The 23,607-nt window shown below is 41.7% G+C and overlaps 1 protein-coding gene across 1 annotated transcript; it reads left to right on the top strand.

The window, feature by feature from the left end:
- Positions 1–1,751: 1,751 nt before the first annotated feature.
- LOC308198869 (vitellogenin-2-like) lies at positions 1,752–23,594 on the top strand. Its single transcript, XM_080602050.1, has 35 exons — positions 1,752–1,924; positions 2,276–2,296; positions 2,477–2,628; positions 4,199–4,450; positions 4,614–4,775; positions 4,890–5,038; positions 5,265–5,415; positions 5,556–5,713; positions 5,795–5,960; positions 6,461–6,586; positions 7,405–7,623; positions 8,042–8,259; positions 8,375–8,472; positions 8,904–9,028; positions 9,653–9,754; positions 10,370–10,489; positions 10,589–10,778; positions 11,127–11,220; positions 11,938–12,123; positions 12,345–12,489; positions 13,299–13,527; positions 13,616–13,791; positions 14,051–14,389; positions 14,740–14,787; positions 14,943–15,041; positions 15,335–15,547; positions 15,638–15,780; positions 17,180–17,318; positions 18,036–18,171; positions 18,950–19,136; positions 20,431–20,522; positions 20,994–21,091; positions 21,182–21,341; positions 22,459–22,620; positions 23,265–23,594. Exons 1-35 carry the CDS (start codon positions 1,819–1,821, stop codon positions 23,381–23,383), a joined length of 5,280 nt encoding a protein of 1,759 aa, XP_080458176.1. The 5' UTR covers positions 1,752–1,818; the 3' UTR covers positions 23,384–23,594.
- Positions 23,595–23,607: the final 13 nt, after the last annotated feature.

The raw sequence follows: 23,607 nt of genomic DNA, 5'->3' as shown, positions 1-23,607 counted from the left end.
AAGTCTTCATGAGCGGAATGTGGAGCAGCAGCAGAGGCGATCCTGCCCCAGGGTGCAGTGTTCGCTGCCCAGCATACTGGGGTGGGGTGCTCGAATCTGGTGGTAAAAAGAAATGAAAAGTAAACGGCTCGTCCTGGGAGCAGGGGCCCTGCTGACAAAGGACTCAGCTGTAGCTAAGAGAGGCTTTCCCTGCTGTCGGGTCCCCGTAGGATTTGGAAATTGCATCCAAGGCTAGGAGGGATTTGATTGCAAACTCCCTTTGCATTGCACTTTGAACTGCTGCGCCACAAAGTCCAGACATGGCTATTTTACAGATACAGTGTTTTGTAAAAAAAAAACACTTTTGCAGCTGCATATAAATATGCTATAGTATGTTAGCTTTTGAACCTCTCACTAGTTGCCAGTAGTTACATACTCAAATTCATTAGCTATATTCACCAAATCTCAAAAGACATGATACAACTCCCTAGTCTTGCCCACAGCATGAATGGCTTAGCTTTTCTGTCAGTCTATCAATTTTACTAAGAAGGATGACGTTAAAACAAACAGGACCAGAATATAGCACCAGTAAAAACATGGTGCAGTACTTGCTATATTTCAAAATATTTTGAAGGTAAGATTTTAATTTTTTTTTTAATCCTACAGTTGCCATCCTTGAGCTAGAAACAAAATCCACACTTTGTCAGCTATTATAAATTACATCTCAGCTGCTCAATTATAAAAAAAAAAAAAAAAAAATCAGCTGAAGAGCATTAAGAAACTAAACTGTCTTGGCTAGGAGTCCCTGCTCTGTTGATGAGAAGCTGGCTGAGCCGAGTGCCCTGTGACCTCGGCCCTTCCCGCAGTGATTAAGCAGTAACTCTGTTCCCTGCCCCCAGTGAGGTTTGGGTGCACACAGGGGCAGCCCCGGTGGGAAAACCCCTGTCCCGGGGCTGCCGGGCCACCGCTCCCCGCAGGGCTCGGGTGGGAGTGGTGCTGGTGGCTGTCTGGGAGCCAAGGGACCCAGCTAAGCCCTGGAGCCATGAGCAGCCTCTCGGGCCTGTGGGGTTACTGGAAAGGGACAGGGAAAATGGCAGCAGGTGGCCGGCTACTGACCGGTGGGAGAAGGGGTGTCCCCCCTGGAGGGAGGATGCTGCCTCTTGTTGCTTGATGTGAAACGCGTTTGGGCAAACCGGACTTCGTACATCTTTGTAACCCAAGAGGTTTGTGTCCGTAACGCCTGGCAGCCTCGCCAGGTCCCACCTCGCCAACAACTTTCTGTGGCTGATGACGCTGGTCAAAGAAACTGATGTGATATCCTGGTAAGAAAAGGCAGGTGAGCAAAAAGCGAGCCCTTTTTGCTGTGGTCTTCGTGACCGAGGTTTGTGTCGCTGGGTGAATTCCCCACCCTCAGGGGGCAGCGCTGTGGGTGACAGCAGGCACAGCTGGCAGGAGGGCATCGGTGCAGTGTCACAGGAGCCCTGCCTGGGGCTTTGCACAATCCTTTTGAAGCACTATCAGTTAGATAAGATGTGTGCCTTATGTTCAGGTCAGGATAACCTGGGCAAAGTTAGCGCAGGCTGCAATAGCACCAGATGCTTCCAGTGAATAATTAGTAGTTTTTCTTACACAATAAATAGTTTAGCTTTAATGATATTTTAATACTTTTAAGCACCTGTTCCAAAAGATATTTTCGGAGCATTTAGGTGGTGAGGTGAGAACAAGATTGCCTGTGACGATTTTGGCACAGCAGTAGCAGACGGCACCTTGTACCCAATCCCTTCACCCTCAACGGGTTTGAGTGGTTGATAAAAAGTTGATAACTCAACAAAATTTCCCATGCCTGTTAATAATTCTTCTATAAAAGCTGCACATTTTGCCCTGTGGCATTCAGTCACTTTTAGCATGAAGGGACTCATCCTGGCCCTGGTGCTCGCCCTGGTGGGTAAGTCTAAGCTTTACTGGCACTTCTGAGCTGTGATGGCCACCTCAGGAAGCTGCATCTCCTTGGGGACTTTCAGGGACATTCATGGCACAATCTGCTGAAGCCTTTTAATGAGTTTGGCTATAAACTGTTAGATTTCTGCACCTAAGTGTAGGAGCAGGGGAAAAGCAAACAGCACCCAGTGAGGGGGGCTAGGGCAGGCTTGCTGTCCCAAGGGATGTGGGGTTTGCCGCAGGAGTGCATTGCTCTCCATCTGCCAGCCATTGGCACACCCAGTAAATGAATAATAAATGTCAAGTCTCCGCAGAGGTTTGGGTTTTCTCATGCATCCTTCTCTCTCCTCCCATGCAGGGGCTCAGAAGCAGGACCTCGGTAAGTGCACTCCCACCACCAGCCAGCGGCTCCAACGCCGCCCTCCCTGGCAGCCCTGCTGTGTGCCCTCTGCTTGTGCCCAGCCTGCTGGGGCAGCCAGCCTCACCCTTCCTTGCTGGGACGGTTCCCGTGAGTAGCATCACAACAAAGGAGGCATTTCTGTTGTCTATTATTTAATAGAGCCCGTTTTTCATACCGGCAAGACCTACCTGTATGGCTATGAGGGACTCATCCTGCACGGGCTGCAGGGCAAGGGGCTGGTGATGGCGGGGGTGAAGCTGACCTGCAAGCTGCAGATCAGCCGCGTGTCCCGCAGCGACCACCTTCTCCAGGTAAGTCGCAAGGGGCGTGGGAACCCATCCATCTGCCTACATAACGCAGCAGAAGGCCGGGCCATACGTCCAGGCTGGTAAAATACACAAGAAAAAGATGCAAACCTTGCACAAAAGCTTAGGGCCCTTCCTGGTGCCGAGATGACTACAAGCCCAATGTCAGGCTCAGGCAGTGATGTCCACCCTCGCATCCTGCGGGGCCATGGGAGGGAGCCGGAGCTGCCCCAGCTCTGCTGCCATCAGGACCTGCACCCACTTGGTAAAGCTGCCTTAGGTTCAGTTCCATGCGAAGACATCACAGGCAGCTGCTTTAAAGCAATGTCCTCATGATAGTTTTAGTAAGGCAACACTAAACGCGAATATGAAAATGATGCAAATTCAAGCATGAAATATCAATGTTTCAGCCGGGTCCATAGCTTGAGAAAAGCTCAGTGCTGAAATTCCTTCATCACATGGGAAATTCAAGTCTGTCTCCATTATCTTCCTTTTGGTATTCTTCACATAGGCATTAATTCAAATGTGAAGAATGATAACGGTAATGCTTTCACTTGATATAATGATATCAGATCTGGAAGTGCTGTTACTCATAGAAAAGATGAAACCAAACATCTTAAAAGACTGGCATGGAACAAAGGATGATAGAAAAGGGATGACACCATGGGGGGGAAGAGAATTGTAAGAGGCCACTTAACATTCATCCTAGGAGTTTACTGAATCTGCTGTATTACTGAAACAGTGAGAGGGAACACCTATTATCAAATATAATACAATTCTGCAACTGCATGATTTTTGTAACCTCACTGATGGTGCTATGACTTTAGCGACTACAGACAAAAGTCGAGTAGGATTTACTCTGAGAAGGAGACAAGCCACTGTTGCAGCACTGATTAAAAACAGGGCCACTAAAACCGTTTCCCTCTGCACAGGAACACGTACCTTTATGTAGGAGGGTGGGAGGCATGCGTGTATGTGACTATGTATGTGCATGCAGGCACACATTTCCCACTAGGTAGCAGTCAAGGACTTGCAAGCAAGCTGTACAGCTTGATAAGCTGGAAGCAATGACAGCCACTTGCAGAGAAGGTGACATCCGCCTCACTGGCCCATCCAGTGCCAGGTCCTGTGGCCATCTCTGCCTCCCCATCAGCTGTGCTGCAGTTTTGGTGCTCTGGGATGTGCCGGACAGGAGCAAACATAGCCCCCGTGTGTCTAGGTAGGCTGCTTGAGGGATGGCTTGGCTGATTTTCAGGCTGAAGGGAGATCACACTGAGAATTTGGGGAAAACAGGTGAGTATCCTTTCCATACAGACAGCTGACAGCCAGTTTCACTCACCCAGCAAGCTTCACCACATTTGCTGAACTTTTGCGTGACCTTTTTCTGGCAGAAATCCTTTAAGGAAATTACATTTTTGAGGGCATGCCCTAGCCCCAGAACAAGAGTGTGAGGAGGAAAACATTTCCTGCAGTGTTGAACAAGTGACTTGTGTCTGGCCATGGAGTAGAAGAGTCCAGTTTCCCCATTACTGCACCGTGGTGGACAGGATGAATGTTTTCCTAATTCTGTTCACAGGTTCAATCACCAAAGCTGGAGAAATATCACGGCTTCTGGCCCCTTGACTCCTTCACTCCATCTTCAAAGCTCACAGAGACCATCGCTGCATGTTTCAGCCAAGCCTTTAAGTTTGAGTACACCGAGGGAAGGGTGGGAAGTATTTATGCCCCTGAGGACTGCCCCGTCCTGTGCACGAACATAGTGAGAGGGATTCTGAACATGATGCAGATAACGATCAAGAAGTCACAAAATGTGTACGAACTACAGGAGGTTGGTTTCTTTTCCATTCTGATTTGACTTTTATTCTCATTTTACCGTTCCATAGAAGCTTGCCTGAACATAACACTTGCCAGGCAATTTGCATTGACCAATTTATTGCTGTAACGAAAGGCCATTTCCAGTGAAAAGTTCATTGTGTTTAATCAACACACAGGCTGGCATTGAAGGCATCTGCCAAACCAGATACGTTATTCAGGACGACAGCAAGAATAACCGTGCCACCGTTTCCAAAAGCAAGGACCTGACCGACTGCCAGGACAGAGCGGTGAAGAACATGGGCATGGCTTACATCCGCCCCTGCCCCACCTGCCCCCTGGTAGGACCAGCACGACTCCTGCCTTGCGCTGGCACCAGCAGGGAATTTGGCTTGTCTGTGAGAAATTAACTAGTTCCTGTTTGTACTTATGAGTGGGTCTCTTTGCACTTTTAGAAAGTCAGAAACGTTAAGGGCACGACGATGTCCACTTACAAGATGAAGTATGATGACAGCGGGGTTTTGATAACGTTTGCTACGTCGGAGCAGGTGTACCAGGTCTCTCCGTTCAACGAGCCCGAAGGCGCAGCAGGCATGGAGGCAAGGTAGGTGCTGTGCATGTTGGTAGTGTGGCAACACTATAATGAAAGCTCTCGCCAGTCCTATAACATTTCCAGCTAATCCTGAGCAATGCACAAACCTGAGGAGTGTGTAACCCATCAGTGGTCAGTGCAGCTCCCTGCTGGGCACCCCTCAATCTGCCCCAGCAGCTGTATGTGCCCAACTCTCATGTACAATGCTACTGAAGCATTTTTTTTCTTTCTCTCGAAGACAAGCACTGGTTTTGGTCGACATTAAAAGCACTCCCATAAATGTACCAGAAGCTCAACTGCAAAACCAGGGAAGTCTTCGTTATCATTTCTCAGAAGAGCTGCTCCAGATGCCAATTCCTCTCATAAGGATCAAAAATGCAGATGGGCAGGTATTAGAGGCTTATTCTCCATTCCTTTTCATTATTTATAAGGTTAACAAGTCATCACAATATTATTTTAGACATGGCACCTTTCAACTTGTTTTTTTCCTACATGTTTTTCAACATTTCAACATGTTTTTTGCCTACAGTTAACAGAAACTCTGCGACAATTAGTTAAGAATAATGAGGAAGGAGACACTAAAGAAGCTTCAGCCAAGTTCTTACAAATGGTTCAGCTGTTCCGTCTAGTGACCCTTGATCAAATCAACTCCTTGTGGGAGCAGTTTGCCAGTGAACCTCCACACAGGTAACTGTACTGCTGTCAGCCAGGATTTCCCACCAGAGGAGCACTGGGCAATGGGGGTAATGGTCCTCCCCTCCCCGGCAGGCACTGGTTCCTGAGCGCTGTCTGTGCTGCTGGAGCTACTGACACGTTCCAGTTCCTTAAACAAAAAATCCATGATAAGAAGCTGAACATCTGGGAAGCAGCTGTTGCTCTCCCTCTTGCCTTCCATTTCGTTACGCCCAACAAGCAAACCCTAGAAGTTGCCTCAGTGAGTACAGATTATTCTTCCTTCTCTTACCCTGTCATTCATTTCCAAAGGTGAATTCACAGGATTACAATCAAATGATGCAACATATTTCCTTGATATTTTGTAAAATGTAAGGTATTAACAAAAACGGGAATGATCTAGAAAAACATTTCCAAACACTTGCTGCCAGAAATTTTTCAGTGGCTTTGATATTTGATGCTGTTAAATCCCACAAATTCTAGGAAAATTGCTGTTTTCTTTTTGCCAAATACAAATTAAAAAAATAGAGGAACTGTAAAAAATAATGCAGTGTAACCAAAATATAAAGTATGTACCTTGTAACTGCAGCAATACTATTTGCTTTAATTTTAGCTCAATCACTAGCATTTTATTTAACTTCTAAAAATATTTAGGAAAAATCCAAAGTAATTTTGTCTATTTACTTTTCAGATATAAGTTTTCACTAAATACCGGCTCTAATAAGTTGAAACATTAACGACTCTGGCTTCTTTCTTCTGCAGTCTTTTCTGACCTGTCCCCAAATTCAGAAAGCACCGATGCTTCGAATACTTGTTTACCTGGGGTATGGTAGCATGGTAAATAAATACTGTGCTCAGCCTTCATTTTGTCCTAATGAACTTCTTCAGGTAGGTGACTCTCATTTCTTATTTCATAAGGGGTGAAGAAATTATTTTAATGACTCTAATTTACCTCTCACAATGCTGGCAATTAGGTAACTAGGTGTTTACATGCCTCACTCTTAGCTGTGATCGCCTGCTAAATTGCTAAGATAAAATGAAATGCCGAGCTGATGCCTTTGAAAAATCTGGTCTTAACAGTTCAGAATTTCAAATGTAAGTGGTAGAAGCCTGTGGGTATGACAGGTGCTGTAAACAACCTGGAATTTATGTATGACAATTCAGGATTAAAGAAAAATAATTATGATTCTTCTCTCTACTTTTACATTAGGTAGATCAAACTTAAAATATCTATTAAAAAGGCACTGAAGTGTGAATATAAGCAAAGCTCTAGATATGTCATAGGTTAGGGCTCCCAAAGAGGCCCTGCTACATACTTGCATATCACCGTCAGAAATATTCAGGTCATTGTCCTTGGCCTATGTAGCTCTGGTTCCTTAGTCAGAAAGACTACAGTATTGCGATAGCCTGCTGCTGCTCGGAATGGGTTTAAATCTTCCAAGAAAGACTGAAACAAAGCTCAAGCTCAGTGACAATTTACTCTCAGTTACAACACTATGCAAGGAGAAAATAAAGTTTGTGCGTATGTTCTGTGTTAATGATGTCCTGATAACGATGGTGAGATTCTTCCTGGGAGAAAAATCTGAACATCTTTACTCAGGGCTTTGCACCAGTAGTTGTTTTATTTGCTTTGGCAATGAGTATTTTTATGCGTTATTACAAGATTGCTGCCTGACATGATTAACCACTGTCTGCTGTGTTTTCAGCCACTCCACGACCTTGCTGCTGAAGCTGCCAGCAGAAACCGTGCTGAAGACATGGCCTTGGCCCTGAAAGCTATAGGCAATGCAGGAGAGCCGGCCAGTATCAAACGCATCCTGAAGTTTTTGCCAACATTTTCACCTGCTGCTACTGCATTACCGAGCAGAATTCATGCTGATGCTGTGCTGGCCCTGAGGAAAATTGCCAGAAAAGACCCTGCAAAAGTAACTGAAATTATTATTTAGACAAATGTCTTACAGGGTGTAATTTGGGTTGACTTAGCGATGCAGGGATAATAAAGCCATCAGGTAATGTTAGCAACTCTGGGCAGGTATAGTTACAGGTCTTGTCTTTTCCCACACTGTGAATTCCTGACATCACCCCATCCTGGCTGACATCCTGGGAAAGAGGCTGCTTCAGCCGCTGTAATGTTGGGCCCCTTGCTAATGGCTGTTTCTTCCAGCCCTCAGCACTGTTCACTGTGCAGCCAGCAGTATCTTCATTTCCAGTGACAGGCCTCACGCTCAAGTCTCTGTTCAGGGTTTTGTTCTCCATTCACTGCAGATCAGACACGCACAGTTTAGGAAATATTTCTTCCCAAGGAGTTATGAGGTATTCACAGGTTTTATCTTCCTCCTCCAGGTAAGGGAGATCTCTCTCCAGATCTTTATGGACAATACACTTGCTCCTAATGTCCGCATGATGGCTTGTGTTGTCCTCTTTGAAACAAAGCCTGCTCTTCCAATTGTAGCAGCTATGGCCACCTCGCTGCTGACGGACACCAGCCTACAAGTAGCCAGCTTCACGTACTCACACATGAAGGCTTTGGCAGTAGGCAGGATCCCACAGCTCTACAATCTGTGAGTAAAGAAAGAAGTACATTTTTTAGTTGCAAATGGTGATTTTTCTTGCAGTTTTTTAAGAATTTGGTCACAGTCGACTATCTTCATGTGATTTTAACTCTTTATTACTCAGCTCTGCTGCTTGCAACATTGCCATTAAACTACTGAGCCCCAGACTTGACAGGCTGAGCTATCGTTACAGCAAGGTCATTCATGCTGGTGGTTATTCCCGTGAGTACCAGATGCCATGTTCCCTGCTTTGGCTTGCTTAGCTGAAGGCATCTATTGTGTTCCACAATTTCCATACAAAATCCTGTCATGGGCTGTGGGCTTAGTGCACTCCTGAAACAGAATAAAGCACAAGAGTCTCCTGAAATGCAAAATCCCCTGAAGGTGTTCTACTACTCTTTGGGTATCTGCTGGGGAAAGAGGTGTCTTATCTGCACATGGATTTAGGCCTCCTTCTTTAGTCACTGTGGTCCTGTTGACTCTGCCCTAGAACAAAGATTCCCTCTTGGGGTTACAAGCTTGAGGACCCACGGCGCTGAATACTGGCAGAATCATTTGAGATCTAGTACAGCATGCACCTAAGGTAACTTACAGGCACCAGACACCTCGGAAACCCTAAGAAAAATCTCTGCTGCTTTTTGTTCCTGTTATAGATGTGTATAAGGCTGGTGCAATTTGGAGGGTCTATCTAATGAACAGTCCCAACACTATGTTTCCATCTGATATAATCACAAAAGTAAGAGGATATTATGCAAATACTGCAACAGACATTATAGAGGTAAGTATTTCATGAAAACAACCAGCTACAGACAGCATTACTCGTTAAGCCATTTGGACTGCAATGTCGTGTTTGACTCTATCTCTGGCTGTAAGGACTGGAGTGGAATGAAAATTTAGATAATGGTTATGATTTTACTTGTATTTGGGCTTTTTGACATGTAGATTTAGCAATGAAAACATTCAGTATAGGCATGAAAATCTAAGAGAGCAAAGGAAAGCTTACATAGCAGAGCATTTGTCTGCCTAACTAAAGTCACGTGATGTGTGGGGCATTTTGCATAAGTACAGGGAATAAGCAGCTGAAATTAAATTTCAGCCAGCAGTGCAGCCCCAGCAGATTGAAACTCCATGTAACAGCATGCAGGCATTTACTCACCTTCTTGGGCAAGCTTTGCAGCCTGGGCTGATCTTTGAGCTGCCCTAAAATTATCCCTGCTGACTAATTCAAAGCTCAGCATGTCCTCAGCATCTGCAGTCATAGCCTCCAGTCATCTGCCTTATAAGTGCTACAGCTTCATGAAGTATGTATTTAGAGTGGCCTCCGTGAGTGTAATACCAGGTAGAAAGGTATTCCTGAGCTCTCTGGTACTTGCGCTGTGATGTTCGATGCTGTTTCCTACAGGTGGCTCTCCGATCACAAAGCCTAATCAATACTATCAGGCAGCAGAATATTCCCTTTGCTGAATATGATACATACAAGACACTGAAGGAACTTGGTAAAACGGTATGTCTTTATGCACCTTCCTGATTTGTTTGCAATATGTAGTACCCACCAGCCCAGGGTTGCATCAGCTACCCTCCTAGCCATCCCTTTGATGTTCCAGTGAGAAAGGAGTTGGCCATCCTGTTTGGTCACAGAAAGGTGTACTTACTTATATTGTACTTAGGCTGTGAACAGATGCCATTTTTTCACTCACCATGTGTCAGCACACCACGCAAAGCTGCCCTTAATGTACAGTACAAAAGATGATGATGATGCTGGTAGCCAAAATTCATCTGTTTTAAAGTGTATGTTAAAACACAGTAAGTGGTTGCTCTTTTCTCTTAAAATGGTTATTGAACAAGACTTTTGTTCATGAGCCCTTGGGTGTCACCCACTACTTAGAGCAGCAAAAATTACCGAGTCCTTACCTCATCCTTATGTGGGGAAACTCCCACTGAAGTCAGTTATGCAACGTAAGGAAGGCCACATCAATTCAGACTTGTAAGATGTCTACTATTTTTTTGGCTAAGGAACCATAGTTAGCATCCTTCAAATGTGATCTACATTTTTTTAATACAATGTTGTATTTTAAGAAACTGTATCTGCTTCTTCCCTTTCTCCTCCTTAACACTGCAGTTTCTGGGATGGAAAGAATTGCCTCCAGAAGACCCTCTGGTGTCTGCTTACATCAAAATATTGGGCCAGGAGATTGCCTTTGTTGACGTTGATAACAAAGTCATTCAGCAGACCATAATGGTACTGACAAGGCTGTTGCCTTTTTTGTTTGTGATGCAGAATAATTTCCCCTTCCCATCTCATCTTCCCTGATTATTTAACCAATTTCTCTGTCTTCAGAGTCTGACTGGATCGTCAAACTGGCAGCCAGTGGTGAAAAAAGCAGTGGAAGAGGTCCAGCGAGGCATTTCAGGCCGATGGACCGTGCCGGCGATGGTGGCCGAGCTGCGGCACATTGTCCCCACGGTGGTTGGCATGCCGCTGGAGCTCAGCCTGTGCGGCGCTGCGCTGGCTCAGGCTGTGGCCGATGGTGAGCTTGGGACACCTAACTGAGCAATTTCCTCCCGATAATTGTGGTTCCAATCCCTCTGCTGAAAGTAAATCCCTCTGTAGTCTTGAAAAATACTCTCGTAATGGGGAAACAGTGTCCAGACACCTCCAAAGGGGCTGAGAAGTAATCACCAAGTTTCATCTGGGACGTACTTCTGTAACTGTTTCAGAGTAATAATCTTTAAGTAATCCTGTGAAGTATTTCAAAATGTAAAAGCAATGCTCATGCATTAACTACTATGTTTATTGAAAAAATTGTATCCCCCGCATTTTTATTTTTTTTTAATATTTTTTCTCTGTTCATATAATTTCTCTCTGTCTTTTGCAGTTGATATTCAGCTGTCACCACCATTATCTGACAATTTTAGACCATCACAGTTGTTGGAAACCAACATGGATATTCACGCTGATATGCAGCCAAAGTAAAAATGATATATTTTCATATATAAACACACATTCATTTGTATTTATATTTGAAATAGTTATATTACATAAGTATCTTATTTGTACCAGATTTGGGATGGCTGTGCTAGTCTTGAGCAGTGAATCTGTAAGAAAACAACACAGTCATGTGATGCTTTCAGCCCATGCAAGCCTAGCAAAGTGCATTGCATCAAGGAGGAACGTGGCGATGTTCTGCCATTGCTGAAAATGCTCATATTTGTACCTGCTCAGTGACTAAAGCTACTAAGCCGTGAAGGCATTGATTACGTATGAGAAAGTTTTTCAGAAGGCACAAGCTGGGGGGGGTTTCAGGTAGAAAAGGAAAACACTTCTGGATCCACAAAAGCAACAGCAACACTACTAATAACAGTAATAATGATGATAATAACAATAGTGAAAAAAATAGACAAAATCTGAAGCTATAGGAAGATTTTGACATTAGCTTATTATCAAGCAATGTATCAGTGATAAGGCTGTGAGAGGATCCATGCAAGCTTTATCAAATAAATCCCTTCACTTTTTCCAGCGGCACTTCAGCTTTTTTATCCTGTTACACGATATTACCTTTTTAATCGTTAGTAGTGGTTCTTACAATAAAAAGAACACAAAGAAAATGCAATTCTGCCTTTCAAAGATAAGTACATGCATGTTAATTTGTAATTTGTAATTGCATATTTTTATTTTCACTCTTTCAGAGTATATTTCCATATGATTGCAATGATGGGGATTAATACGCAATACTTTCAGAGCGGTCTTGAATTTCACGCAGAGTTCAGTGCCAACACTACAATGAAATTTGATGCCAGGGTTAATATGAAAGAGAAAAATTTGAAGATTGAAACCCTTCCTTGCCATGAGGAGGTTGAGCTTGCAGCTGTAAGGTACAGAAGAGTTAGCTGCATTTCACTTGTTACGTGTTACTGATTGTGAGCTCCCTGTTATAAAATCATGAACCTACAACTCTTGTCAGGCTCTGCGGTAGTTTGGTAACCACATGAAGCTTAATATTCTCTTTTGTATTGCCCATAGCTCTCTGGTATTAAAGACAATTGGGGTTAAGCAAAATCAGATGTTACTTGTTTGCCATATGTCACCTCCACAGGAGTGAAGCTTACGCTATTTCAAGAAACATGGAAGAAGCAGATTCCGAGAAGAAGACCCATATTCTCCCCAAAGGAGAAATAACAAATATCTCCAATCAGAAGTTTCAGTCATCAGAAATATCTTCAAGAGCCGAAAGCTGGAAGGTAACGAGGCCGCTCACCGCCTGCACTGCAGGCAGGTAGAGAACAGAACGTATCTCACAGGGGCTGAGCACGCCCAACACAGCAGCTGGCTAATCAGATCACAAACAAGGGAACTGTGAGACCCAGCAGGTGCCTGATGTATCCCAAACCAGGCCTAACCTAAGTCTCAATATGTTTAAGCCACTTTTCTTCAGGGCCTGCTGGCTCTTGTCATCTCATGCAGATGGGTTGCTCTGACAGCATGTCTGCCTTTTTCTGCATAGTCATGGGGAGGGGGTGTGAAAGCCACATCCTTTGTACAGTACCCTGTTTTTCAGAGCCAAAGCAGTCTGGAAAGGATGGCTCAGGCAGGATATACAGTTTGTTTCCCAACTTCCAAGGGAATCCCTGCAGGGGTCTGTAGAAGCCCATTCTCTGATGTGCTCTTCAGCTTCTGAGGCCTACTGCTGGCAGGGAAAGGATATACTGACTGCAAATACAGCTGAGGAATAGTATCCCAAAACTGGTGCAGAGAAATAGCCCCTACAAAGAGTCCTGGAGGTTCTGACTGGGAAGTTTGTTTGTGAAACACTGCCTGGGAAAGGCTAGCTAGGAAACCTGACCTCTTCCACAGAGCACTTTGGAAAAAAAATCCCACTTCTTCCAATGCTTGAGTTTCTAATTTTAAGCAGTGCTTCCTTTCTTAGCCAAGAATGTCATCGTTCTCATCATTAATAGGAATACAGCAAAGATTTTAGGAGCTGTGACAATTTTTTTGTGTGTGTGTGTGTGTAAAATATTTTTATTTACCATATTTTTGTTTAATACAGCAAAGAAATATTCCTAGTGTGATACCCAAGGGATACCAGCAAGGCTCAGAAGAGGAACATCATGACAGTATAGGACAAAGATCTTATGCACGTGTCTTCTGTAGAAAATTATCCAGTTTGGGATGTTCTGCTTGTCTCAGCCTAAAGTCACATAATTCTGCTTTCTTAAGAAATACTTATCTGCACAAATTAGTTGGAGAACTTGAAGCCAAGATAGTTTTGAAGCCAGGTATAGTAATGAAAGCAATCTTTTCTGTCAATCTCTGTGAATGATGCTCAGGTAGCACAGTACTGAAATATAAGTATCTTGACTCTAGATCATACAGATGCTGATATTGAAAAAATACAGCTGGAGATTCAGGCTGGGCCCAAAGCTGCTTCCAAAATAATCGATGTAGCAAGTTCAGGGTCTAAAGAAGAGGAGGAGACATCTCTGTATGAGAACATTAAAGCTAAACTGAAGAAGATCCTAGGCATTGAAAATGTGTTCAAGGTAAGAGACCGAGCATTGGATGGGGGAATATTTTCCCATGAACAAAACCAAGGGTTTGAAGTCCAATGTGGAAAACTGGCATGGGAAAGCAAGGATTTTTGTTGGGAGGGGTGGGTCTTGGTGAGTTCTGGTGCAGCTTCTGAAGTGTGGGGGGCAAGGAAGTTCTATTTCCTTGAAAGGCTGTGGTAAGATGCTTGTCTGACACCTAGAGAAATGTTACAGAGCTGTAAATTCATAACTCTTTGAACTGTTTTTGGAGGTCGCAAATAAGACATGGCACCATAAGAAACGGATTCACAGCAAAGTAAAGACTGCTGTTACAGACCTCTGGGTAGAGCCCAGTGCAAACCCCCTCTCCAGTTCATCGTCTTCTTCCACTGCTTCCTCTGCTGATGGTAAGGAGCCTGAAAATAAACATGAGAACGAAGAAATAAGGCAATTTGGGAAGAAGCATGGCAGCAGCAGCAGGAGCAGCAAGGGCAGTAGCAGCAGCAGCAGCAGCGCTGGCTCTGACAGCAGTACGATCTGCAGCAGCAGCAGACAGGACCGCTCTGGAGACAAACACTGTAGTGGGGATAGTGAATATCCCAACCAACAGGTAATTCACCCAGACTGGATTCTTTATACTTCTTGTAGTGAATGTTTTTGTACTAGAAATCAGGAAATTGTGCCCAAAGGGCATGTACCAAAGAAAGACAAAACAGACTGTTTGTTGCAGCATGGATGAGGTAACCTAGCAGAGCTCTTTCCTGTTTTTAACCTCTCTGGTTCTCTGAAGCATTTCAGTTCAGAATTTCATATTCCAGAAGGTTTCAGTTTAAAATGTTTAAAAATTTGCATCTTGTTTTACCTTTTTTCCATATTCAATACTGAACTTATTAAAGCATTTGTCAAAAGTTAGTTGTTTTTCTTCTCTTGGCTCTTCTTACATACTATCTGTCTTCACAGGCACATCTACCCATTTACCAGTTTTGGTTCAAGCCAGCAGATGAACAGGTACCTTTTCTGCTTATGCTGTGGGCAGGGCCTATAATTGCTCTCACTAGCTTGACTGGAACTTAGTTCATTCAAAATAAAAATACGAAAAATTAGTTCTGCGATGAATTGCAATGGTAAACAACTTGCTTCAGAGTGATTTTCTGTTGTTGCAGGACTCACAAAGGGAAGTTCTGAATAGCAGCAGCAGCAGCAGCAGCAGCTCCTCTTCTTCTTCAGTTAGTGATGAAGGCATCTCTACAGCTATGTCTCAGGTGAGTGTCTTCATACACAAGAAATAAAAACATTTACTGTGGATTTCGAATGAATGCATGTTTATGATAACATGACTGTTGTACTTACAAAGGTTGTAAGAGCACTCCCTTGAAAGACTGGCAAAACCACATATGCACCGAATTGCTGGAGTGATGATCTATGATACTGTCATGTACTTTATATAAAAAGACTTGAATGAAGCTTTTCCTTTACAAATACTTTTTATTTCTGTTCTTATGCAGTAATTCTAATGCTTTGTCTTTGGTCTCTATTTCCTCTCTACTGACTTAAGCCTAAATTCTTGGGAGACAGCAAGCCACCAATACTGGCTGCAGTTCTTCGTGCCATCAGAAGAAACGAGCAGCCGACAGGATTCCAGCTCGTACTGTATGCTGACAGACAGCCCATCGGATTCAGGATACAGATTTTTGTTTCAAGCATCACAGAGTCAAATGGATGGAAACTCTGTGCTGATGCTTCAGTAATAAATTCCCATAAAGCTTTGGTGAGTTTAAAATGTGATCAGCTCAAATGCAAATGAAATATAACAATGTTACTATGCTTTGTACAAAATATATATATTGCCTTCTACTAGGGTTCCCTTAAATGGGGTACAGATTGCCAGGACTACCACATTGCTACTCAGATTGCAACAGGGAAATTTGCTTCTCATCCAGCTATGCAGATGAAGCTGGTGTGGCCAAAAGTACCTTCAAGTGTCCGAAGAACAGCAAGATGGTGAGATTTTACTTCGATTTTTAAAAAAGTCACCCATGTCAATGCTTCAGATAATTAGATTCAGTTCTGCCATTTCTGATCCAGAAGAACTTCCCTTCATCAATATGATTTTATATCAGATTGTTTTTTCCAGTCTCTTTTTTTTTCTGTGCATTCATTCCCTCAAAATTTAGTGCATTTTTGTTTGCAGGAAAACTGCTTGAAACAAAGTGGATGATGGGATTGACATAATTTCTTGTAAGCTTTTAATTTAAAGTGCCTGAATTAGGAACTTGGTCTCCTGATGCTTCCTAATCCCTGGAGGCTCTAAGTAGAAGCCTAACCTTGGTTCTCTGAAGGAGTCCGTCTCTTTTTGACTGTACAGGGTGCCTTAAGAGTCATTTCCTAATGCAGGCACCTTACCTCTGGCTTCTGAAGAAGATGATGTGAATACTTCCGTAAGGTTTATTGCACACTAAACAGCAAATGTTGCATGATGCTTAGTATAAGAAAACTAAATTCTGTATTCAGTTCATATATGCAACTATCCACATATATATCCATATTCTATATATTATTATTGTATCAATTCATTCATTGTACCTGTACATGCATTTACCCACAATAGCACTGAGACCTGTATCTAAGCCTCCTTTTTTTTTCTTCACAGCAATACCAAAATATTGACACATATAACACCTCAGTTATAGGTGCAACACAAGCTTTCATGTTTGAAGGGATACAAGTGATTTGATTAACAAATGTCTGCTGAAGAGGATAATTTTTATATGGGATTGTATTACCTTGATGTCCCCTTATTATAGTGGATGAAACCATTGAATTGACCATCCTGGAGCAAAGCTACAGAATTCAGCTTTGTTCTTCTTTAAGACTATGCCTTTAAATATATATATATATATATATATATATATATATATATATATATATAATTTTTTTTCTATATTTCTCTATTTAAATCCAAAGACTGTAATGGAACCTGATCATAGAGGTTCCTCTGTCACCTCATTGACAATCTTAGTGGGCAATGGATCCTTGCTAACACCGTGTATTGCAGGACTGGAACATTAATAACAAGTCATCTATTTTTTGGCAATTTAGTATTTTAGTTTTTATGTAATCGGTGCCTACTTTTTAACTCTGAATGTCTTTAGAAAAAGGTGGTTATACTTTTCTTCTCATGTCATGCTGCTATCCAGTCTGCTGAAGACTGTTTCACCCATTAACGCTGTTAAAATCTGCCTGTTCCTCTTCCCAGAGACAACACCAAGTTACAAACCCTACTATAAAACTTCTGTCTAACAGAGAGCGCATATTGCTTTATGGGGGTACTTCAGTCAGAACAAATGCTGAACAAACTTTTCAGAGACGGATGGTTTTAATCAGTTACTTTATTTTTCAGGTTCTACAGATATCTTCCCGGGGCTGCGTATATGCTTGGGTACTCCCAAAGGCAACAGCGTGGTCCCTCTCGCCAGACAACCATGGTTATGGCTCTGACATCTCCAAGAACCTGCGATGTGGTCCTCAGGCTACCTGAGGTAAATATTTCCACTATCTTTAATTCTGGAGCATTACGTACTTATGAAATTGAAGATTAATAGCTTTTTTATCCCACAAATTTTTTTATTTTTGATTTATTAAACCATAAAGAAGTTCCTCCATCACAAGTACCTTGTGTTCACATACTTGATTCTGTTATGAAAATATCTTACAGCACATTTCTTTCTCATGTAGCAAGTTGACACTTGAAATAAGAAAGTGGTTGTAATACAACAATCATGATTGAGAACACATAAGCAATTATTGATTAAAAAGACCACTCCTCCAAAAATCTTCAGGGAGATGATAGGTTTTGCTGTGTTTTGGAAGAGATAATAATACCAGGCCATAGAGAATCATGATGGATAAATATTAGCCCTCAGCATATAGGCAAGGAAAGGATGAGCATCTCAAGTAAGCAAGCTGTTTGTACTGTGAGCAAGTGGGATGTACAACTCATGAAAAAAATGTGAATTGGCAAATATCAAACTTAATTTATAATATTGCTATTCTGTAGATTGCAGATGTGTCAAATTATAGGGCTCTTTTGTGGTGTAGATAGAGGACTTGATTTATTTTTAGCTCTGACCTAAATCTAGATTCTAGTTTAGATTTCGGTCAGTACAGGCCTCTTTGAATGTTATAGGAAAATGCTATTACATCCCCACACTGTATTTGGCATTTACATTCATGTTTGTTTTCTGTCCGGTTTTCAGATCACAATTTACAACAGAGCCATCAGGCTTCCCCTACCATTCCCTTCAAGTCCAGGTACTCTGACTTCAACGCTACCATCTCCTGACTGGGACATCTTTTCCCAAACAGCCTTTTCAATCATTGAAAACCTTAAAGGTCAGCAATTAACTACCTGCAGAAGTACCTACTTTGCAGATTTTTGTAAATATGACTCATATTTTTAAAGTAACTTGAAATTGTTTTACGCTCACTTGAAAAATCGGTTGGACTTCACATAGAAGTAAACCTGTCTGTAATGAAAATCTTTGAGGCTGCAAAGATGTAAGGAAAAGGAAGCATGTTAGCAAGATTAAGTATTCAGTACAATGCCAAACAGTGATTCAGACATATGCTCTCCCCCAGTATATCCATTTGAACTTCATTGCAGAGACTGCTCCAGGAGAAAAAAAGCATTACAAAATTTATGAGAAGGACACTTAAGTGACCTCAGGTTTGTGGTGTTCTGCTTGAATAGTACTGCTATAAAGAAGCTGAAACAGCTTCAGAAAATATACCCATTAATTTTACCTCCTGCACATGATTTTAAAAGGTTATTTATTCATTCTTGCCGTATTAAGACATAATCGTAAGATACTTAGGTTAAATTATTAGTGGAAAGGCTGTATGTAATTCTGGGATACAGAAACACATTTTACCTGAAATCAGTGGTCTAATATCATGCCTATGCATATTTCTTTGGTAAAAACACAATGTTAATTAAACATCTGTTAATTAAAATTGTTGTAAAATAATTTCTAATTGGAACTGGTAAGATTTCCAACAAAATACAGTAAAAGTGAAAAAAGAAGAATTTTACTTGTTTCATTTTCCCCTCCCCATTTAAAATAGAGTAACTGTCTTGAAGTATAAAAGGTTTACTTTTGACTTTTTTCAGCTCATTGTTCAGTCTCCCAAAATGTGATCACAACCTTCAATGGAGTTGAGTTTAACTATTCAATGCCTGCGAATTGCTTCCACGTCTTGGCACAGGATTGTAGTCCAGAACTGAAATTCTTAGTTATGATGAAAAGACTTGAAGAATCTGCTGACCTTATAGCAATAAATGTCAGACTCGCCAGCCAGTAAGTAATTGCAAACATAATGACAGATAGATGTCAAGTCGATATAAATGTGAAGACCAGACTGTAAGGGCAGAGTGGTACTTCATAAGACTCACGGAAAAGTTACTGACGTCAATGGAAAGATTTCTAGGAATGTCACTGAGATTTGGGACTTTGCCTTTGAGAAGTCCTTTGTTTCTGAAATACATCTGAGGTTCACAGTAACCTAAAGTCTTCACTGCCGGAAACTCTTCATTAATTTGTAAGCATTTAACTGTCTCATTTCAGTTCTCAGTAATTAGGTAGAAACATAAACTATAAATCCAAAAGGGACTACTGTAATAATTTAGTCTGACCTCCTATGCTAAACTAATAATTAGGACTAGTTAGCACCTGCAATCATCTCAGCAGAGATGCTGAGAAGTGGACATACCTAAAAAGGGAATTGCTTATCCCAGATTAGATGCACTCTCTTAGGTCATCCTTTAGTTGGTACATGATGTACTAAATCTATTTGAAACTAATTTAAGACATGCTTTGTTTCATCTTGGAGCAACCATAGGTTCTTCTTTAAAAATATAGTCTGATATTCTAAGTAGTATAGGATTATGCATACCAAAATCACTGTATGGAATGTTCTTCAAAGTGCATAAATAGGCTTTGATCTGTAAGGTTTCATTATGAGTAATTATTTATTTTTGAAAATTGTGTGCCCATCTGCGCCATAATCTTAGAGAAACAGAGAGAAACTAGTATTCCCTGCACCTGTTTTGTGGAAGAACTGAGGGATGCTTATTTTACAGACCATATCTTTTGTGATACATTCCTTGCCACTGTGTCATTCCTCATTGTTTCATACAGCACTCGTATGCTTTTGATGTGCGTACGTGTCATATTTCTTCATTAGAGCAAACACTGCTATCAAGAAAATACTATAATACACAGGCTATTCAAGCTGCAAGAGATCATAACTGCTGTACAGAACCCAATCTTCCTCTGAAATGTAAAGCACCTTGAATATATGCGAACATATAAGAGGAATTACATTGTTTTGCAGCAAGGGTTTCTGTAGCCTGGTGTCTTACTGCTTGAACTGTGACACAAAGAGATGCTCAGAAAACTGGGGAAAGGGTTATTGTGAGTACTCGTCCTGGAACGCTTTTCTGGGCTCTTTTAATTTTCTTCCCAAAAGGTAACAGGTAATTATTCACAAAATGATATGAGCATCCTGCAGTGTTGGTTCTACCAGGACTAGAAACTGTGATCTGAATAGTGAGGAGGAATATTTATTTATACTCGTTTCCTTTACTTAAAGTAAGGTTGACATGTATGTTTCCAATGGACGCATCCAGTTGAAGATTAATGGTGTTCAAACCCCAACAGATGTTCCGTACACACCCAGTTCTGGTAGGAGACTCATCTTTCTATTTCACTTAATATTTTCTGCTCTTTTGAAGAAGGACATAATCCTGCAAATCCCTCTCAAAGTGAAGATCACCCTAATATGAGAAAAAATTGGATGATTTTAATATAACTTCATAGTGGCTTTCATGGGGGTGATAGGAAAGCTGAGCAAAGAAAGAAGTGCCAATCTTGTGTATCCACAATCCAAATAATGCAGGGCTAGGGCACCTTGTGCTGTCCATGGAGACTCCCAGAACAGGCAAACAGATCTCCCCCGCCATGCCCATGCTAGTCACAGGGCTTTGGCTTAGTCCAAGGCAGGATGGGATCTGATTTTTCTCATTTCCACCATTTCTTTTCATTTCCACCATACATTACAGTCCACATTGTCTCCATGAATTTAACAGGGGTTCAGGTTGGACCCTAAAACAATAACCTCATTTTCAAAGGTATCTTTTTGTTTTCTTGTTGCAGATGCAAGCATGCTGATCAGCAGTGAAAAGGAAGGCTTGTCATTAAAAGCTCCTGAATATGGCATAGATAAACTGTATTACGATGGACATAGATTTGAGGTACTATTTTTTTTCCTGTGGTTTTATTTTTAGAAGAAAAACATCTAAGTGTTTATTTATTTATTTATTTTTATTTTTATTTCTATAAAGATTCAGGTTGCTTTCTGGATGGCTGGGAAGACATGTGGTATTTGTGGAAAATATGATGCTGAGAAGGAAAGGGAATATCAAATGCCCAGTGGATACTTAGCTAAAGATGCAGTGAGTTTTGCCCAGTCTTGGATCGTCTCAGAAGATGCCTGTACTGGAGGTATTCAGATTCTAACATATATTAGTATCATTGTCTTTGACTAATTCATTAGTCACATGAATAGTCATAAGATTTAAATATCTGATTTATATTAATTGTACAACGATCGTATTATTGTTCACTATTTTGTGATTAGTTTCCTTAGACTAAAACACAGTCTGTTCTCCTGAGTTTGGTAGTTCTCTGCAAAGTCTGTTTTTATTGCATTTTTATATCAATTTCTTACACATTACCTAACTACCTGAAGTTTGTGCATTCTAGATAAAATTATAAACCTAAATCTCCCCAAGCTGATAATTTGGTATGAAAAATAGATAGTTTAACTGTTTACAAAAGACATTTTATCTTGTACCTAAAAGTTTCATGCTTTATTTCCATTCTGTTATTTTCAGGCTTTTAAATCCCAGAAAGAAAAAAAAAACAAAAACAATCTAACATTGACTAACAAAACAGAGGGCACTTGTGTGGGAAATAGATGTTTTAATTTACTCAGGCTGAAGATGGAATTAATCTGAAACCTTCAGACAGGGAATGACTGTTCTTACCATTTAGCTCCTGTATAAAAACAACAACATGAGCATAACTGAACATGGTAGGGTGCACCACACCCCAAGGGCAAGAGGTGGCATTTTGGAACATGCTCTTAGGGTCAAGCTCCCCTCTGGAGACTGGTCTAGGGAAGCCCGGATCACAGGGTCGTAATGCCTAAGCTGCTCAGCCATGGCAAGGTGGCTGTGATGCTAGGCACAGTGCAGAAGTGGATATATGGATGTAGAGGAGCCACTACTGACCCAAACTGAAGTGCTGTTGTAGTTTGGGTAAATCTGAGTGCCAGCAGAGCAAGGGTTGCAAAAGTATCTTTTGGATTTCCACACCCATGTCCGACCTAGATCTGACTTAACATGCCTCTGTCCTGGGGATTGTCCCCCCAGATGCCTTACAGTCCAAGTCTTTGATAGGAAGTAGCACTCCCTTGAATGAGATTAGTTTCACATATCTTGTGTTTGTCAGTATGGCCATTGGTCTTAATTTTTGCTAATTCTATACGTTGAATTCAGAAGTTATTTATATAAACTATAGATTCTTTAAATATATATATATATATATATTTTTGTAGCTTGCAAGCTGCAGCGTAGATTTGTCAAAGTTGAGAAGCCAGTTGCATTTGACAAAAAGGTCTCAAAATGCTTTTCCATGGAGCCAGTTTTACACTGTGCAGAAGGCTGCTCAGCGACCAGAACTGTTCCCATCTCTGTGGGTTTCCACTGTGTACCAGCTGGTGAGTCTAAAATGGTGTACTTGTGCACAATGCAAGGTGCATGTTAGATTGTGATTCTTACTCTTGCACAACTCCCTACTCTTTCTCTTTCCTCTTCACAGCAAGACACAGAGCTACAGCCCAAATTAAGGCTTCATGTGATCTGGCTGTTTAAGTTGCTCAGCTTGTTAGGATGCTAGCATAAGAAAAAAGCTCTGTCTCAGGCAGGGACACCCCATTTCACCTTTTCCTCTTCACTAAATTTAAAAAAAAAAAAAAGGATGAACTATATTAATAACTTTGCATACCAGAAAATAAGCCATATTAGCAAGCATCGTAGCTAGAGTTCGCACTACCTAAATATGAATGATGGGAAAGGTGAACTTTTCTAAAAATTACATCAGTTCAACAGTGGTACACACTAAACCCACAAGAACGAGCCTCAACACTTAGGTTCAGAAGTCTTACTGTTTTCACCAAGAGTTATACCTACATAATGGTTTTGTGATTAATTTTTATATGGCTTTGGGTAACGCCCTGTTGCACACGTGCTGATGTGAAAAACTGTTGAGGCTGATCATAGAAGCACTGAGTCAGTACCTCAGTGTATTAAAAAACAAAAACAAAAGTCACATGGCTTCTTTTTCCTCTTTTCTCATTTACAGACTCCACTCTCAACCCAGAGGAGGAACAGATGAGGTTAGACCAGAAGTCTGAGGATTTAGTGAGCACGGTGGATGCTCACACGGCATGTTCCTGCGAACAGCAGTCGTGCTCAGCGTGACGCTCCACTTCACAGCACTCACGCATTTCTGCACTTCAGCGTTAGTGCTGACAGTCTGTGGAACTGTGGACACAGTTGTGCGGCCCAGCGAGGACGAGGCCAAGCCTGCTTCACGGAATTGTTTTCCCCACAGTTATTTTGAGATCTCCGAAGTAATTCTGGGCTCCCTTTAAGCCGGTTGGATCTTTCAATAAACCGTTTCTCTCTAAAAGCGCTTCGTCGAG

This window comes from Anser brachyrhynchus (assembly GCF_964034855.1).
Source record: "Anser brachyrhynchus genome assembly, chromosome: 8".
Lineage (NCBI taxonomy): Eukaryota > Metazoa > Chordata > Aves > Anseriformes > Anatidae > Anser > Anser brachyrhynchus.
Note: the sequence above shows the minus strand (reverse complement) of the source record. Positions and strands in the feature narration are given on the sequence as shown.